The sequence below is a fragment of the Ranitomeya variabilis genome, chromosome 5 (assembly GCF_051348905.1).
Source record: "Ranitomeya variabilis isolate aRanVar5 chromosome 5, aRanVar5.hap1, whole genome shotgun sequence".
Lineage (NCBI taxonomy): Eukaryota > Metazoa > Chordata > Amphibia > Anura > Dendrobatidae > Ranitomeya > Ranitomeya variabilis.
Genome location: NC_135236.1, coordinates 60,030,901 through 60,050,934, shown reverse-complemented (window position 1 = coordinate 60,050,934; position 20,034 = coordinate 60,030,901). Strand labels below are relative to the sequence as shown.

Below are 20,034 nucleotides of genomic sequence, written 5' to 3'. Positions count from 1 at the left end.
ACAGTCGCATTGCAGGGGGGGTGATGCAAGCCAGGATGTGTGCATATTAGTGCCCACTCTGTTGGCATGCAGCTGCCCCCACCCACACCAGGCTCTGTATTTATATTGTCTATCGACAGAAAGTCACAGCAATTATAATGACCTAGTGATAAAACAGCAGCACACAGCTTAATAAGTAACACATCGTTGAGTATTGCGTTTTAAGGCTATATGCACACATTGCGGATTTTGCTGCGGATCTGCAGCTGTTTTCCATGCGTTGTACAGTACCATGTAAACGTATGGAAAACAAAATCCGCAGTGCACATGCTGCGGAAAAAACGTGCAGAAACGCAGCGGTGTTTTTTCCGCAGCATGTCAATTCTTTGTGTGGATTCCGCAGCGGTTTACACCTGCTCCACAATAGAAATCCGCAGGTGTAAAACTGCAGGTGGAAGCCGCATAAAAACCGCGGGTAATCCGCAGGGAGGTTTACCTGCGGATTTTGCAAAAACAGTGAGGAAAAATCTGCACAACTATCCGCAACATGTGCACATAGCCTCACTCCTATCTCATGCGGTCCTCAGATTACATAGCAAAAACCTGCCGACAGATTCCCTAAGTATTTGAAGAGTTCCTTTCTGGTAGTTGTGACATTATTGAGCTGTAAGCTTGAGGAATACATTTCTTTGTATGAAATATTAATTGTGTTAGCCGCAGCATTTGTTATTCAGGTTATCGATTTTATACTGGTCCTTTGATTTGGGGCAAATATAACTTCTTATACACTTTTGCTGGTGTGCAATTTTCTGTCCATCACCAACCGTATACACGGAGAAATTGTTATTGTACAGAATTGTTATCATTTTAGATTAATATATTCAGTAATATTTCTTACAACATAAGGTGTACATGGCTACAACACAGAGCTGGGGGGGGGAGTGGAGTCTGGGCAGAATTTCTACTAATGAAAGGCTATTTCAAGAGGAGGTGGTTGGGGGAGAAATTTGTATGCTTGGTGTAGAAGAGCAAACTGGGAGGGGAGAAAGAAAGAAAAAAAAAAACAACAAAAAAAGAACTTACTTTGCAATATCAACCTTAATGTCTGCCTGATGAGCCTCAAATTGTTCTTCATTTTTCTCTGAGCTTTTGAAAGAAAAAAAAAATGTATACATTAACTATAGTTTATGTAAAAGCCAAACATTGTATACATTTTTTTCAGTTCATGTCATGTCCAAAACCACCTGCCAGGCTGAGTTGTATTGAAAGCCAAGTACAAAGGAGAAGCCAATTACCACCTCCTCTTCTGGAGCCTCTGGTCACTAACATATCGGGCATAGACTTCATGTGATGTATCTCTGTCAGATAATAAAAAGACTGACCTGAGTCCTGAGAGGCGAAAAAAGTGACGTCAGCCCAAGAGAGCCAACATGACTGGCAATGATCGATAAAGCGACAGATATGGAAACCTTTATCTCCATAATGGAGTGGCAGTGCACATATTGTCTGCCTTCTCTACGCGCTGCCTTTTTTTTTCCCCCTAACAGCCTAAAAAAAAAAATTAATGGGGCGGTGGTCAAGCGGCCGAGCTGTCGTGGCATTCTGTAACGAGGATCGAAAATCCCTGATCAGTGTGGGTCCTGGTGAATGCGACACCCACCAATCGTCAAGTTACCACCCATCCCGGGGATAGACAATTACTAGCAATATCGAATTCAATGGTGGCTCCACAGTGTGATGTTCTGGGTGACAAGTCTGTAATGCAGACACAAAAATAGCATCCATATTGAAACAAGCCTAGTATCACGACAGGGAACGATGTGGTCTGATCGCTCATAACCAGACTGATAATGATGTCTTCACATTGCATTTAGAGGCGCGAGTCCAGAGTGTGCCACCGAATCTGCGTGTACGTACTGTCATTGTAGGCTTACACTGCTGGATATGCCGCCATGTAATTTTTCATCTACTGTCCCTTTTTAATCTTTCTCCCATAAACATTAGGTCCTCTTTAAACGGCTCTTTCAAAAAAAAAACAAAAAAAAAACAAAGCAAACTGCTCTGGTAAGTTTTTAAACATGTCCAAAATTTGGCCACTGTATTGAAATATCTCAGCATTCACCTGGTCAATTTCTCCGTACATCTATGAAAAGTTCCACGATGGTGCAATCGTTCTACGAAACGGTTAAACATTTCTTTCCCTGACATGGCTGAAAGATGAAGACACACTGGGTTAATACTTGCATGCTTCAGATCAATAATCACTACTGAAAGTTCAGCAATATTGCCTGCTTGTACTGACCAGAGTCAACCGTTTATAGGCAGGAATCTCTTCTAAGAACGGCACATATTGTAAGCCTCGCCACATGTATAGTCTGAAAACTCTACATTTACATTCATCAACATCTACATTCAATACTCTCCCATCATCATTAAAAAATAATAGAAGAGGGGAACCGCTGTAGTATTTTTAGGAGTCTAATCATGATGGAAATATGGATCTTCATAGCCGCTTGCCTGTTTTAAAGGGAACCTGTCACCACGTTTTTGGCAGATGGGATAAAAATAGCGTTAAATAGGGGCAGAGGTGGGCGTTACATTAGTGTGTGTGTTATGCGTTTATTACCCACCTAAGTTGCCGAAATAACTTTGCAAAGTCTCCGTTTTCGCCTGTCAATCAGGCTGGTCAGGTCGCATGGGCGTTGTCTTCCCCCAGATTTGGCGTAGTTTTCCGTTGGTGGCGTAGTGGTGTGCGCATGCCCAAAGTCCGGAATCCTCTTCCAGGGGATTTAAAATAGCGCGGTGTTCGTTATTGCATTGGTGATCGGTGGGCGCGGCCATCTTCCTTTGGCCGCGCGTGCGCAGAAGCGGCGCTCTGCTGGCCGCGGCTTCAGGAAAATGGCCGCCGCGATATCCATCTGCGCACGCGCGGCATCCCGCGGCCATTTTCCTGAAGCCGCGGCCAGCAGAGCGCCGCTTCTGCGCACGCGCGGCCAAAGGAAGATGGCCGCGCCCACCGATCACCAATGCAATAACGAACACCGCGCTATTTTAAATCCCCTGGAAGAGGATTCCGGACTTTGGGCATGCGCACACCACTACGCCACCAACGGAAAACTACGCCAAATCTGGGGGAAGACACCACGCCCATGTGACCTGACCAGCCTGATTGACAGGCGAAAACGGAGACTTTGCAAAGTTATTTCGGCAACTTAGGTGGGTAATAAACGCATAACACACACACTAATGTAACGCCCACCTCTGCCCCTATTTAACGCTATTTTTATCCCATCTTCCAAAAACGTGGTGACAGGTTCCCTTTAAATAGTGGTAAATATTCTAAAGTGGACATATTTTTATCGTTTATTCTCGCTGCTCCCTTGGGTGTTTTTTTTTTTTTTTGGTAATGCATCAAACGGTTCTAGAAATATGAGCCTTTTAAATTTAGCACTAAATTTTATGGTCCTTATCGAGGGAGTGATGATAACATGTCAATAATGCCTAAAGTCAAACCCCCCCAGAGAATCTAGTGAGGGTTTTTTTTTTTCTTTTTTTTAAATAAAAAGACCTTTCACAAGTATGAGCATGCTAAACTGACCACATCATGGAATAGTAGCTGTAGAGCAGAGCAAAACAGTTTTTATTTTTTAATTTCTCTTCTCCATTGCAGTGATATTAGCTTGTCATGTTTAGGTTATAGGTCAACTTGGCATTACAAGAGATTAGTCTCGGGGGAGGGGCTTGTACTTTTTTCCCCTGAATGAGATTAATCAATTGTAAGCAGACAGCATCTTATAAGTGAGAAAAGAACATGGCCTCCTCTAGGCAATGAGCTATGCAGCTAAAGTGTAAAGATAAAAGCAGAGCAGAGTAATTTATAATTTAAAATACTTCTAGACAGTCAGAGTGGGGGGAGGGTGAGAGATCTGGCAGTGTTTATAATGATACATACAGTTGTGCTCCAAAGTTTACGTACCCTGGCAGAATTTTTGCTTTCTTGGCTTTTTTTCAGAGAACATAAACGGTGACAATAAAAAAAAACAAACCTTTCTCCACTCATGGCTAGTGGTTGGGTGAAGCCATTTATTGTCAAACTACTGTGTTTTCGCTTTTTAAATCATAAGGACAACCCAAGATATCCAAACGACCCTGATCAAAAGTGTACATACCCCATTTCTTAATACAGTGTATTGCCACCTCCATCAATGGCAGCTTGAGGTCTTTTGTGGTAGTTGTGGATGAGGTTCTTTATTTTCTCAGATGGTAAAGCTACCCACTCTTCTTGGCAAAAAGCCTCCAGTTCCTGTATATTCCTGGGCTGTCTGGCATGAACTATGCTCTTGAGATATCCCCAGAGTGGCACAATGATATTGAGGCCAAGAGACTGAGATGGTCACTCCAGAACCTTCACTTTGTTCTGCTGTAGTAAATGACAGGTCGACTTGGCCTTAGGTTTTGGATCATTGTCATGTTGGAATGTCCAAGCACGTCCCACGCGCAGATTCCGGGCTGATGAGTACAAATTTGCTGATAACGTGCTTCATTCATCTTTCCTTCAACTTTGACCAAGTTTCCTGTGCCTCTGTAGCTCACACACAACCAAAACATCAGCGATCCACTTCTGTGCTTTGCAGTAGGAATGGTGTTCCTTTCATCATAGGCTTTGTTGTCATCTCTCCAAATGTAACGTTTATGGTTGTGGCCAAAAAGATCAATTTTGGCCTCATCACTCCAAATTACCTTGTTCCAGAAGTTTTGAGGCTTGTCTCTACTGTTCTGCGTATTGTAGACGAGATACTTTATGGAATTTGCACAGTAATGGCTTTCTTCTGGCGACTCGACCATGCAGCCCATTTTTCTTCAAGTGCCCCTTATTGTGCATCTTGAAACAGCCACACCGCTAGTTTTCAGAGAGTCCAGTAGTTCAGCTGATGTTATTTGTGGGTTTTTCTTTGCATCGTGAACAATTTTCCTGGCAGTTGTGGACAACATTTTTGTTGGTCTACCTGACCGTGGTTTTGTTTTTACAGAGCCCCAGATTTTCCATTTGTTAAAGGGAACCTGTCACCCCCAAAATCAAGGGTGAGCTAAGCCCACCGGCATCAGGTGCTTATCTACAGCATTCTGTAATGCTGTAGATAAGCCCCCGATGTATCCTAAAAGATAAGAAAAAGAGGTTAGATTATACTCACCTGGGCGGGCGGTCAGATCCGGTGGGCGTCACGGTCCAGTCTGGGGCCTCCCATCTTCATAAGATGACGTCCTCTTCTGGTCTTCACGCTGCGGCTCCGGCCCAGGCGTACTTTGTCTGCCCTGTTGAGGGCAGAGCAAAGTACTGCAGTGCGCAGGGAAAGGTCAAGAGGCCCGGTGCCTGCGCACTGCAGTACTTCGCTCTGCCCTCAACAGGGCAGACAAAGTACGCCTGCGCCGTAGCCGCAGCGTGAAGACCAGAAGAGGACATCATCTGATGAAGATGGGAGGCGCCGGCCGGACCTGTGAGACACCCATCGGACCGGACCGGGACCGCCCCTGGGTGAGTATAATCTAACCTCTTTTTCTTATCTTTTAGGATACATCGGGGGCTTATCTACAGCATTACAGAATGCTGTAGATAAGCCCCTGATGCCGGTGGGCTTAGCTCACCCTCGATTTTGGGGGTGACAGGTTCCCTTCAATCACAGTTTGAACACTGCTGACTGGCATTATCAATTCCTTGGATATCTTTTTGTCTCCCTTTTCTGTTTTATACAGTTCAACTACCTTTTCCCGTAGATCCGTTGACAATTCTTTTGCTTTACCCATGACTCACAATCCAGAAATGTCAGTGGCTGGATGAAAGATGCAAGAGTCTGTCTGGATCCTAGAAACTCACTCAGCTTTTATGCACACACACTCATTACAAGCAAACAGGTCACAGGTGAGGATATTACCTTTAATAGCCATTCAAACCCATTTGTGTGTCAACTTCTATGCATGTTATCAGGCCAAAATCACCAGGATATGTAAACTTTTGATCAGGGTCATTTGCATGTTTCGGGTTGTCATAACGATTTAAAAAAAAGAAAACACAGTAGTTTGACAATAAATGGCTTCACCCAACCACAAACCATGAGTGGAGAAAAAGTTTTGGTGTTATCATTCATATTCTCTGAAAAAAGGCCAAGAAAGCAAAAATTCTGCCAGGATATGTAAACTTTTGAGCACAACTGTAACTCTGTTGTATCACTACACTGTAGATGCACGATATTGGAGAGGAGAAAAGGGAGTGTTCTTTTCTCCCCAGCAAGACACTGTCTGCTTATGATTGGTCAACCTCATGCAGGGGAAGAAGTGCATACCCCCAGAGACAAATCCCTGGTAACATCCAGTTAAACTATAACTTTATAAGCTAATATCTCCGCAACAAAGAAATTAAAAAATGAAAACCACCTTTTGCATTTCAGCTCTGCAGTCACTATTCCATGATGCGACCAGTTTAACATGCTAAAACTGATGAAAAGTCATCTTTACAAAATTATTTAATGAGCCCAATTAATAACATATAGACAAAAGGGAGCCCTGTTCAGCTTAGATGCAAATTACCTATTTATTTGGCCAGCCTTACAGGAACACTCTAAAGCCATGCTCCTATTAAAAAGGTTAACTACTTGCTAGTGTTTTTCTATTAGAGCTACTTTAAAGGAATACAAATACTCACCACTGACGTTGAAAGATTCTGCACTGAATGCATCGGCTTGAGAGAGAGAAGTTTGTAATTTACGAAGGGAGAACTTTATAAGAAAAAAACAGAGAGGAAGGGTACAAAATTATAATATATACACAGTGCTCAGCATAAATGAGTACACTCCAACAGATTTGTAAGAAAACCTTTCATTTTCCTTTCAAAAGTAACTTATATATGGGATACCATACTATGTGGCATACCATACTATGTGGCAAAAAATGAGTACACCTCAAAAAAGTGTTAGGAGACAAGCTACAGTTTAGATTACAAAATTCATCCAAAGGTAAGGCTAATTATTTATTACATGGTGAAAGCCACAAGAAAATCAGAAAAGCTTTACGAATTGGTCAGAATACTGGAGGAAGTGATACAAAAATGGAACAAAGATGGAACTGGAACCATGTCACAGAGATGTCCTGGCCGTCCATGGAAATTAACACTTAAACAGTAGCGTCTTCTGTTAAGAAGGGTTGGGGTGAGGAGTGAGGTTGGGGGTAAGGTGAGAAGTTATCTAAAGTAAGAGAAAGCCAAACTGGGGTGAGTGTTTCTTGTGACACAATGAGGATTACACATCCTAACTAAAGTCCATGTGCAAAAAAGCCACCTACAATTTGCCAAGGCCCATGCAGAAATATATAAAGACTACAGAGACTCTATATCCTGGAGTAATGAGATCACAAAAATGGGGATTTTTGTGTACTCACCGTAAAATCCTTTTCTCCGAGCCACTCATTGGGGGACACAGGACCGTGGGTGTATGCTGCACTAGGAGGCTGACACTAAGTAAATACAAAAAGGGTTAACTCCTCCTCTGCAGTATACACCGCCCACTGGCTCCGAATAATACCAGTTCGTAGCAAAGCAGTAGGAGATTAACAAGGTTTAACCGTAGAAACATGTCAGAGACTAAAAACTTATCATAAGCAACAAGCCAAAACAAGGTTGGGTGCTGTGTCCCCCAATGAGTGGCTCGGAGAAAAGGATTTTACGGTGAGTACATAAAAATCCCTATTTCTCCATCGCCACATTGGGGAACACAGGACCGTGGGACGTCCAAAAGCAGTCCCTGGGTGGGAAATAACAACCCAACAGTGTAAACTTATGGCACTTGCTGTCTACAGGTGCGCTACCGCCGCCTGCAGAATACGCCTACCCAGGCTTCCATCTGAAGATGCCCGAGTATGGACATTGTAATGCTTAGAAAAGGTGTGCAGGCTAGACCAGGTCGCAGCTTTGCAAACCTACTCTGCAGACGCTTGATTCCGAATGGCCCAGGAAGCACCCACCGACCGAGTGGAGTGTGCCCTGAGGCCCGCAGGGATAGGCTTGCCTCTAACGCGGTAAGCCTCTTGAATAGTCGACCGAATCCATCTGGCGATTGTCGACTTAGAAGCGGCCAGTCCCTTCCGGTGTCCCGCCGGGAGCACGAACAGAGCATCAGTCTGTCGAATAGATGCCGTCCTGGACACATACTTCCTGAGAGATCTTACAAGATCCAAGGAGTGAAGAGCCTTCTCCATGCGGTGCGTTGGAGTAGGGCAAAGGGACGGAAGTACGATATCCTCATTGAGGTGGAAAGAAGACACCACATTTGGGAGGAAAGTAGGGGACGGTCTGAGGACCACCTTGTCCCGATGGAACGTAAGGAACAGCATCCGGCAAGAAAGAGCAGCCAACTCCAAGACTCGTCTGATCGAGGTAATAGCGACAAGAAAGGCCACCTTCCAAGAAAGAAGAGGTAGAGAGATGTCCTGTAACGGCTCGAAAGGAGATTCCTGCAAGACGCCTAGGACCAGATTAAGGTCCCAAGCCTCTAGAGGTGCTTTATAGGGAAGCACCACATGAGAGACTCCCTGAAAAAACGTTCTGACCTGAGGTTTGGAAGCGATTTTACGCTGAAAAAGGACTGACAAGGCTGAGTCCTGCCCTTTAAGGGAACTCGACGAAAGCCCCAAGTCCAGACCGGATTGGAGGAAATCCAGGATGGTAGGGATGTTGAAGACCATCAGAGGGCGACCTCTGCTTCTGCACCAATAAAAGAAGATCTTCCAGGTCCTATGGTAGATGCACGATGACACCGGCTTTCGGGCACTGATCAAGGTGGAAACTACCTCGCGGGTAAAACCAGCTTGAGTCAGAACCCAGGATTCAATGGCCAAGCCGTCAAACACAGGGCCCCTGAGTTCTGGTGGTAGATCGGGCCCTGAGAAAGTAGATCTGGTAGGCGCCAAGGGACATCTGCGATGAGCTGGACCAGCTCTGCATACCACACCCAGCGAGGCCAATCCGGGGCGATGAGGATTACTGGGACACCCTCTGCCCTGATCTTCCTGATGACTCTGGGGAGCAGGGGCAGGGGAGGAAAGAGGTAAGGAAGGTGAAACTGAGTCCAGGGAAGGACTAGCGCGTCCACTCCGATTGCTCTGGGATCCCGGGACCGGGCCACAAACTGAGGTACCTTGGCGTTGAACCAGGAAGCCATCAAGTCTACGCCCGGAGTACCCCAACGGAGACAGATTTGTTGGAATACGTCCTGATGGAGAGACCACTCTCCTGAGGCGAGGCCCTGCCTGCTGAGTAAGTCCGCGGTCCAGTTTTCCACTCTGGGAATATGGACGGCCGATATGACCGAGTGGTTGTGTTCGGCCCAGCGAAGGATGTGATCTACCTCGCGCATTGCAGCTCTGCTGCGGGTGCCCCCCTGATTATTTATATAAGCCACAGCAGTGGCATTGTCCGACTGGATACGGATGGGGCGACCTGCAAGGAGATGATGGAACCGCTTTAGGGACAGCCTGATCGCCCGTATCTCCAGGATGTTGATTGGAAGACAAGACTCGTGACGAGTCCAGGATCCCTGCACAGTGTGATGGCGAAAAACCGCTCCCCAGCCTAGGAGGCTGGCGTCGGTGGTGACTACCAGCCAATGGACCGGGAGGAAGGACCTCCCTTTGAGAAGAGAGGATTGGAGCATCCACCATTGGAGTGTCTGCCTGACCCGAGGGGAGAGGGGACACAGTTGGTCGAGAGAAAATGGACTCCCGTCCCATGCGTCCAGAAGAGCGTGCTGGAAAGGGCGGAGGTGTAGTTGCGCAAAAGGAAATCCCTTCCATTGCGGCCACCATTTTTCCAAGAATCCTCATGCCGAAACGGATGGAGCAGGGGGATGGCCGAAGAAGCTTCCAGACCCCCTGTTGAAGAGCCAGGACCTTGTCCTGAGGAAGAACCACCAACCCTAGGGAGGTGTCCAGGGTCATGCCCAGGAAGGAAATCCGTTGAGTTGGAAGAAGGGATGACTTCTTTAAATTGATCAACCAGCCCAGCCGAAAGAGAGTATCCAAGGAGATGCGGACGCACTCCTCGCAGGCTCGGAAGGATGGGCCTTTGACCAGTAAGTTGTCTAGATAGGGAAGAATGACTAAGCCCCGAGAATGTAGGATGGCCATGACAGCTGCCATGACCTTTGTGAACACTCTGGGGGCGGTGGCGAGGCCGAAAGGCAAGGCCATGAACTGAAAATGCTCCTCTCCGACGGCGAAGCGGAGAAAATAGAATTAGTTCTTACCGGTAATTCGGTTTCTAGGAACCTTCCACGACAGCAGTATCGGAGGATGTCTCCCCGCCCTAATAGGGGACAGGAAACAAAGAGGTTAAATACCCCTCCCCTTCCTGCAACCACCACTGTTTTTTCTGGACACAGTAGCATGTATAGTTACCATTTAAGTGCAGGAATCATAAATTTATAAAACAGATAGGGAGGGAAATTAGTGCTGTCGTGGAAGGTTCCTAGAAACCGAATTACCGGTAAGAACTAATTCTATTTTCTCCAGTCACCTTCCACGACAGCAGTATCGGAGTGATACCAACCGCTAATTTCTTTAGGGAGGGACAACCGCCTGCAGAACACGTCTGCCGAACGTTAGATCCCTGTTGAAGTTGAGCCTGTAGTGCCTGGTGAACGTGTGTATTGACGACCAGGTGGCGGCTCTGCAAATCTGCTCTGCTGATGCGCTTCCCCTTTCTGCCCAGGAGGTTGAAACTGAGCGGGTAGAATGCGCCTTCAGTGAAGCTGGAGGTGAGAGCTTCTGAGAAGAGTATGCTAGGCTAATGGCCTGCTTGATCCAATTAGCGATTGTGCTTTTGGCTGCCTTCTTGCCCTTATTACGCCCTGACCACTGGATGAACAGGTTTTGATCCAACCTCCAATCTTCCGTTTGCTGGAGGTAGAACAGGACCACCCTGCGGACGTCCAGGGTGTGAAAGGCTTCCTCTTTAGGATTAGAGGGATTGGGACAGAAAGAAGGTAATATGATGTCCTGATTTCTGTGAAAGCTTGAAGCTACCTTAGGTGTAAAGGACGGGTCTAATTTGAGAATTATACTATCCGTAGTTATAGTCAGGAATGGTTCCTGAATTGATAAGGCCTGTAATTCCCCTATACGCCTGGCAGTAGTGATAGCTACCAGAAAAACCGTTTTGAGGGTTAAGATCTTTAAGCTAGATGCTGAAAGGGGTTCAAAGGGGTCCCCGGTCAGACCCTTTAACACCAGGTTTAAGTCCCAAGGTGGGGTATGGATCTGGAGTCTCGGACGGATTCGGGTTGCCGATGATATGAATCGTTTCACCCATCGATGGCTTGCTAGATCCTGGTCAAAGAAAACACCCAGAGCCGACACCTGAACCTTTAGGGTACTAGGTGAAAGACCCAGCTCCAAGCCCTTCTGTAGGAATTGAAGAATCTGCGCAATATTTGGGTTAAAAGGATCCGGTCTGTTCGGGGCACACCATGACGAAAATTTCTTCCATATCTTGCCATAAATGGCGTTCGTTATTGGTTTCCTACTTTTCTGTAGGGTTTCGATTACTTCTTGCGAGAGTCCTCTGGCTCTCAGGATCTCGGCTTCAGTAACCAGGCTGTCAACTTTAGTTTGTGTAGGTCTGGATGGGTCAGGGGACCCTGTTGAAGAAGGTCGTGTCTCTGTGGAAGCGGAATCGGGCCTTCTAGACACATGCTTGTCAGTGCGCTGAACCAGCTCCTTCCTGGCCATAATGGGGCCACCAAAATCGTTGTGATCTGATCCGTCCGGATCTTCTGCAACGTCCTGGGTAGCAATGGTATTGGAGGAAAAGCATATGCCAGGGTAAACTCCCAGGGGTGGGAGAACGCGTCCAGTCCTAGTGTCCCGTTTGAGGGGGTCAGGGAGAAGAAGGTGTTTGATTTTGTGTTCTGAATGCTGGCAAATAAGTCCACGTCGGGAGTTCCCCACCTCTGGACCAGGGCTAGGAATACCTCCTGGTTTAGAGACCATTCCCCTGGATGGAAGTCTCTCCGGCTGAGATAATCCGCCTGGGAATTGTCCAATCCCCTTATATGAACTGACATCAGGTGGTTTTCTGCCCAGGAAAAAATCCTTCCAGCAGTCAGCTTCAGGTTCGAGTGACCTGTGCCCCCTTGGTGTCGGAGATATGTCACGGTGGTCATATTGTCGGACATCACCCGGACATGGTAACCCTGGATGATGACAGATGCGGCTTTTAGCGCCTCTTCCACCGCTTTCAATTCCCTCAAATTTGAGGAACTGCGTCTCACATCTGGGGCCCACAACCCCTGGAAGTGGAAGCCTTCTATCACGGCGCCCCAACCTCTCTGACTTGCGTCTGTTGTGAGAACTCTGAGGGGAAGCTGATCCCAGCTGACTCCCCGGTGTAGATTCTGGGGGTTCAGCCACCATAACAGAGAGGATCTCACATGTGAGGGAAGGGGGATCTTCCTGGTTAAGGCCATCTGATGTCCTCTTGAGTATGCCAGGATGTGCGATTGAAGTATTCTCGTATGGGCTTGCGCCCAGGAGACTGCTTGAATGCAGGATGTCAATGAACCCAGGACTGACATAGAGTCTCTTAGAGTTGGGGCTCTTTGGTCTCTGAACCTGGAGATCCTGCGGACAAGATCGGTCTGACGGTCCTCGGGTAGAAAAGACATTCTCTTCTCCGAATCCAGAAGGATTCCTAGGAATTTCTTCTGTGGCGAAGGCTGGAGGTCTGATTTCTCCAGGTTCGGGATCCACCCGAGAGATTCTAGAATGTCGAGGACTCTTGTCACATCCTGATTGAGACGTGAAGCGGATGGAGCGATGATAAGAAAATCGTCCAGGTAAGGTATGACACAGATCCCCTGTTGACGAATAAAGATTACCGCTTCTGTCATGATCTTGGAGAAGACTCGTGGAGCTGACGAGACTCCGAATGGGAGGACGTTGAATTGGTAATGGCTGACCCGTTTGTTTTGGGAGATCGCGAACCTGAGGAATCTTCTGTGGTCTGGGTGTATTGGCACATGATAGTATGCGTCCCTCAGGTCCAGCGTCGCCATCACCCAGTCCTGACCGATCAGCGGGATTGCTGATCTGATCGATTCCATTTTGAATCTCCGGTATTTTATTACCTGATTTAGAGGTTTCAGGTTGATAATGATGCAATGTTTCCCTGAGGGTTTCTTCACCACGAAGAGGTGGGAATAGTGACCTTCTCCTATTTCCCGATGTGGTACATGGGAGATCACCTTCGCTCGAAGCAGGTCTAGGATATCCGGCATCAAAATTTCCCGAAGTCCTGGGGATTGTAGGGAAGTGATAGACAGACGATGGGGAGGAGGACTCTCGAACTCCAATCGTAGTCCCTCCCGTATGGTACGTAGGACGCACTGGTTTGTGGTAATCACCTGCCACTGGGAGAGGAATCCCGAGAGTCGACCCCCGACCGGAGGGCAGTCATTGTTTTTCAGAGGCCTGGGTCAGCTGGGGGACCAGGATGTTTCTGGCTTTTCCTCCCTTGGGGTAACTCCATCGTCCTGATTTGCCCTTACCCCTGTAATTCTGCTGGGGGGCTTGGTCACGGGGGGGACGAAAAAACCTCTTCTTAGGGTTCTTTTGTTCCGGAAGGACCTTCTTCTTATCCGAAGCTTTGTCCAAGATTTCGTCCAGGACTGGCCCAAATACATAGTGACCCTGAAAAGGTATACCGCAAAGCTTAGACTTTGAGGTAATATCACCTCCCCAGGACTTAAGCCACAAAGCTCTTCTAGCGGAATTTGTGAGAACCGCTAATTTAGCGGCAACCCGTACTGATTCTGCGGAGGCGTCCGCTAGGAATCCGGTTGCCCTTTGGAGCAGAGGAAGAGAATTAAGAATCTCTTCTCTGGGTGTACCCTGCACCAGGTGATTTTCCAATGTACGCAGCCAGAGGAACAGGGATCTGGCTACACATGTTGATGCCACATTAGACCTCAGTAGGTTAGTTGAAGTCTCCCAGGATTTTCTTAATAAACTTTCAGTTTTGCGATCCTTGGGATCTTTTAGCTGGGAGGAATCTTCAAAGGGCAGGGCCGTTTTTTTGGTTACCCTTGAAACCTGGACATCAACCTTGGGCATTTCGAAAAGAGAACAGTCTCCCTCCAAGGGAAAACGGTTCTTGAGTTGTGATGGAACGTTTAACCCTTTCTCTGGAAGGCCCCACTCATGGAGGATGACGCTTTCTATATTTTCGTGTATGGGGAATCCCTTTACAGATTTGGGCTTTAACCCCCCGAACATGTCATCCTGTACTGAATGGCCCTCCACCTCCTCCTCCACCCCCATGGTGCCCCTCACCATAGACACTAATTCCTCCAAATCCTCGGAGGAAAAGAGATATTTTTTGTTGTCTGATTTGGGAGCAGAGGTAGAGGCAGAACTCTCATTCTCCCAACGGTCCCCTGAGTCAGAAGTATGCACTTCTCCTGAGTCAGAGACTACAGGGGCTATTTTCCTTTTCTTAGCAGGAGGAGGCTGTGGTGTCGGGGGCTGGGAGAAGGTCGCCATGGAAGATTGAACTTCCTGCCTGATGAGAGTCCTGATGCTGTCCATAAGAGAGGGCTGTTCAGCACGCAGAACCTCGTCTGTGCATGGCTGGCAGAGCTTCTTTTTATATGTGGAGGGAAGCTTGGACGCACATGCAGCACACTTGCGACTGGGCACCTTCTTAGAGGCAGCAGCCTTGTCTCCCTAAAGGAGAGAGAGAGAAGACGGACTAAGTCGCTTGCATTTTAGAAAATGGACAGCAAGGGACATCATCCCACTACTTACGGCAGGGGGGTGAGCGCTGGGCTCTGCAGAAGCAGAGTGAAGGGTTTTGTCGCCATCCATATCAGAGATCTGACTATAGAGGGTATAGACAGGAGGTCTTACCTGGAGGCTTCCTTAGCCAGGAATAAATAGGTTACCGAGGCTCCCAGCGAGGATTGGTGGTGCTCCTCCCCCTTGTGGTGTCCGTTTGATGGGGGGGGGGGGTCAGGGACGCCCCGTCCATGCCGCCACTGCATGTCCCGGCTCAGGACGCTGAACGGCGTGCGCGGGAGCTGCGGTGTGAGGAGCCGGCGAGAAACCGGAAGTTCGGGTGCGCGTCACTTCCGGTGCGCGCGCCGGCACCAGCAGCAGAATGGAGAGGGGAGGACGCCGGGGAGCTGTTAGAAGGACCCCGGAGCACCGCACCGCCCTGCTTTGCCTCCCGAAAGAGGCGCGGGTAGGGCGGGCAGGGGTCCCAAGTCACGTGAAGGCCACGGAGATGGGAGCAGTCTGGATGGAGGAGGAGAGCGGAGCCCCCGACCTCGACTGCCCGGCTTAGCAAGGTAACAGTGCTCCCGATCGCCGGCCACGGCAGCACTATCAGAGAACCTCTTCATGCCCCATAGGGGACAGGAAAAACACTGGTGGTTGCAGGAAGGGGAGGGGTATTTAACCTCTTTGTTTCCTGTCCCCTATTAGGGCAGGGAGACATCCTCCGATACTGCTGTCGTGGAAGGTGACTGGAGAAACCTTTGATGAGGCGGGAAGATTGGGATGTGAAGGTATGCATCCCGGATGTCGATGGATGCTAGGAATTTGCCGTGTTCCATCGAGGAAATGACGGAACGGAGGGATTCCATCCTGAAATGACGGACTTTGACAAATCCGTTCAAGAGCTTTAGGTCCGGGATGGGCCTTACTGTTCCATCCTTTTTGGGGACCATAAACAGGTTTGAATAAAAACCGCGGAATCTTTCGTCCTCTGGGACAGGGATGATCACTCCGTCTTGTCGGAGAGACTGGATGGCCAGGGAAAACGCTCAGGCATGCCTTCCCGCATCGGGAAGGCGGGAAGCGAAAAACCGGGTTGGAGGGGGGGGAAGGAAAAATCTACTTTGTAACCGGAGGACACCAGATCCCTGACCCATTCGTCGGGAACGACAGCAAGCCAGGCATGACGAAACAAGAGAAGGCGTCTGCCTACTTTGCTGGTGTCGTCCGGGCGGGATTTTGAGTCAATTGGAAGAAGGTGATTGGGGTCTGGATCCCCTGGACCTAGATTGTGTGGAGCAACCCCTCCAGGACTGGTTGGGCCTATATGAAGCCTGAGGGCTTTTGTCTCTGGTGGCACGGCACCCCGATGCAGGGGAACTGACAGAGGAATGCCATGAGTAGGATCCACGAAAGGGCCAAAAACAGGCCTGAGGCTGACATCAAAACAGTTGTCTGAATCTCTGCTGGGGAAGGGAAGTACTTTTACCCTCCGTAGCGTCGGAAATCAGTTTGTCCAGTTTTTCTCCAAAGAGACGGCCACTGAGATATGGCAGTGATGTGAGCGACTTTTTAGATACGGAGTACGCTCGCCAGGTCCTCAGGCATAGCGCTCTCCTAATTGCCACGGCGTTAAGCTAGTTAAGTTAAGTTAGCCGCATCCAGGGAAGCGTTTACTAAGTACTCGCCAGCCAAGGAGATCTGGTTTGCAAGCTCCGCTATGTCAGGAGAAAGGCCGCTGTTCTGTAATGTCTTATGCAGAGAGTCTGCCCAAAAGGCCACAGCTTTGGCTACCCAGGTAGCCGCGAAAGAGGGGAAGAGTGCCAAGCCTGAAGCCTCAAAGATTGAACGGGCGAGGCTGTCAACTAGGCGGTCCGTGGGATCTTTGATAGAAGATCCATCTGACACAGAAAGGATAGTTTTACAAGACAAACGTGAGACAGGAGGATCCACAGGGGGGGGATTCTGTCCATTGTTTGCGGAGATCAGGAGAAAAAGGATATTTGGACTCCAGAGATCTCTTGCCTTGAAAGCGTTTGTCTGGACGCCCCCTATGTCGCTGGACTATGTCCTGGAACTCCGGGTGATTGGCAAACACCCTATGAGGGCGTTTGGTCCTTTTGAAGGACACCAAATTATCCGTATTGGAGGTCGCTGGTTCCTCATCAACCTGAAGGGACTGGTTGACGGCCTCAATGAGACTATCTATAGTGTTCTGATAACCTGGCGACTCCAGATCTAGAGGCCCCATCGGACTCAGAATCAGAGTCCTGGTCGGAAGAGGTGCCTGGGGAGCGAGAGCGGAACTACCAGACGCCGAGGCACCAGAGGGCCTGGGGGACGAGCTACGGGTGCGCTTCCTAGATGGCCGCTTGTGCTTAGAGTGAGAGAGGCCCCTGCCTGCTGAAGATTCCGCAGCTTTAGGGGAATCCTCCTGAATAGGCGGATTAGTGGTCCTGCTCCTGGTGGGATCCTGGAGGGACTCAATGGCCTTAGTCAAGGAAGCCATAGACTGCGATAGTGACAAAGCCCACTCAGGGGGACTGGTCACCGCGGGCTCGTTTGCGGCGGGGGGCTCCTGAGTGCTTTTAGGGTCACAAGCATTACAGAGCGGGATAGTATGCCCGCTTGGTAACGCACCCTGACAGGAGGTGCAAGAAGTAAAGAACACTGTATGCGTTTTTGCAGACTTTTTGTGTTTAGGCAGAGACATGTTGTCTGTTAACCTCCGTGCAGGGTGTGCAGCTAGTAAAGAAGGGCACTGTGCGGCTAGTAAGCAGAGCACTGTGCAGCTAGTAAAAAACGGAGCACTGAGCATAAAAAGGGAAGCCCTTAAAACAGAGCCTGCGGAAGGATGGGAGCTGTGTCAGCGCGCAGCTGTGTCCAGATGCCGCACTGAGACCGGTGAGAAGTGGCGTTGAGGTCCCCTGTTGTGACAAGATGGCCGCCGAGAGCTTGGAGGGCGCTTCTCGCAGTGTGCGAGAAGCGCTGGGCGGGGCCTCGCGCATGACGCACGCTGTGGGCGGATCTCGGCCTAGCAGAGCCAGAAGCCGGACTAAATTAGCGGTGTCCGGCCACAAGATGCGGCCGAGCCCACGGTGCGCTCGGGAGCCCCCCCTTACCCCAGAAGACTCACCGCTTGTGGATCCTCTTCAGGCGAAGTGAGGGTCGATGCAGTCCACCTTGATCCAGCCCCCTCTTGATGAGGGGCTGGAGAGGGACTGCGAAGCTCCTTGCAGCACCGCTATAACTTTAGTGGTGGAGCAGAGGGAGGGCGGCCGGACAGTACTGTGGGCAGGTGGCCTCTGTGTATTCTAAGGGTTCGCTCCCCTAGGATTTCACAGGGCAAGTCCACGTCGCAGGAAAGGCAACGGGGAGTAAACTCGCAGTGCTCGCCTGTTGGTGTTTCAGCGGAGATCGGACCCCTTAAAAGGGTCTGTCGCCCCCTTCATCCTCTTGCGCAAAGAAAAAAAAAATAAAAATAAGGGTAAGAACGTCTGGAAAGAAACAGACGCAGTGTGCCTCCTACAGATACTAAGCAAGAACTGGTATTATTCAGAGCCAGTGGGTGGTGTATACGGCAGAGGAGTTAACCCTTTTCGCATTTACTTAGTGTCAGCCTCCTAGTGGCAGCAGCATACACCCACGGTCCTGTGTCCCCCAATGTGGCGATGGAGAAAAATGTTTTTGGAACTGATTGCTTCAAAATTGTATTGTGGCATAAAGTTGAGGAGAACAAAGAAAAATGCATGGTGCCTTCAGTGACACATGGTGGTCTTAGAGTCCCTATGCAGGGCTGTATGAGCTGCTGATGTCGGGAGCTACATTTCACTGACAGTATCATGAATTCACAGATGTACTGCTCCATAATGAAAAGAGAACCCAGCACTCTGTGCCCTTGGTAGACAAGCACTTTCCAACATGACAATGATCCATAACACACATCTAAGGACAATGGTTCATTTTTGTCGAACAAGGACCAAGTGTCTCCTGATCTGAACCCAACTGAAACACCTATGCAGAATTATGTGGAGAAAAGTTGTCATCTCTCTGCATCCAGCATCAAGGCTTGTTCTTGAAGAATGAAAAAGACAGATGTTGCAATATGACGCCAACTTTTTCATTCAATACCTAGAAGACTTGGTGCTGTGTTAAAAATCATGGATGTCATATAAAATACCAGATGTAGTTGTTTTTGAAGTGGGGTGTACTTATTTTTGCACCAACCAATTTAGCAAAACTGAAGATTTACTTCAGCGAATGGGATTAAGCTACAATACCAGAGGCACACACATTGACTTTTACCAACATTGAGCAATGGATAAAACTTTATGCTCCTTCCACCCAAAATATAAATTATTATTTTTTTTTTCTTCTTCAAGATTGAAGGGTTAGTCATATTTTCAGCTGCACCATACACTATTCCGGTTCCATAAAACAAACCAGGACAATGCCCCCAAAACAACCGAAAGTCAAAATTACCCTCATTTGCAAGATCTATGTATCTAATAACAGATTCACGATCCTGGAGCTGAAGTCATTACATACCTCAAAGCAGGACTGCAGCAGCTCAGACAATCGCTGACTTTCTGGTAATTCCAAACTGATGGCTTCACTAAGCTCTTAAAAGACAAAAATATAGTAATATTTCAGTAAGCAATGATTTTATATTTTCACTCTAAGGTCTTAAGGGAGTGGCAATATAGGATTTCTAAAAAACATAAATAAAGTAAGGAGTTAAATTAAAGAAAGAAAACATACTTAAGTCTTCAATCTTCCATTGCTCCAGAGCCGTTACGGCGTTTTCTGCTGGTATTTGCTAACCGCCTGCCGCGATCACATGCAATGCATTACTTACATGACTGCTGCAGCCGATCGGTGGTCTCAGCAGAGATGCAGTCATGTATAGAAAGTGATCACTGAGTGGCTGCAGCAGTCATGTACAAAATGTATGGCACTTGATTACGGCCTGCCAGAAGCAAGTTGAGACCCAAGGGTGAACTGAAGCTGGATTGAAGAGTAAGGCTGTGTTTCACACGTTGTGTTTTTATTTTTTTAATGAAAAGCTTAAGCTGCTTAGATTTTGTTGTGTTTTTCATTATAAAGTTTAGTGCATAAAGAAATAATCTGATTCAACTTTATCAGATTTTGGCACCAAAAATGCAGCAAAACCTGATACCTGCCTTTTTTTATTTGCACTATCCATTGTTAATTGGTGAAAAACGCTAAGAAAAAAAA

General features: G+C 48.0%; 1 protein-coding gene across 3 annotated transcripts in view; it reads right to left on the bottom strand.

Moving 5' to 3' along the window:
- DSN1 (DSN1 component of MIS12 kinetochore complex) overlaps nt 1-20,034 on the bottom strand; it is a 69,323-nt gene that overhangs the window by 37,669 nt on the left and 11,620 nt on the right. For all 3 annotated transcript variants that reach the window (XM_077262084.1, XM_077262086.1, XM_077262083.1), the window contains exons 3-6: nt 19,345-19,418; nt 6,677-6,749; nt 2,102-2,189; nt 1,063-1,125 (exon numbers count right to left, since the gene is read on the bottom strand). In XM_077262084.1, the coding sequence (XP_077118199.1) occupies nt 1,063-1,125; nt 2,102-2,189; nt 6,677-6,749; nt 19,345-19,418 (298 nt within the window). The remainder of the gene's footprint in view (nt 1-1,062; nt 1,126-2,101; nt 2,190-6,676; nt 6,750-19,344; nt 19,419-20,034) is intronic.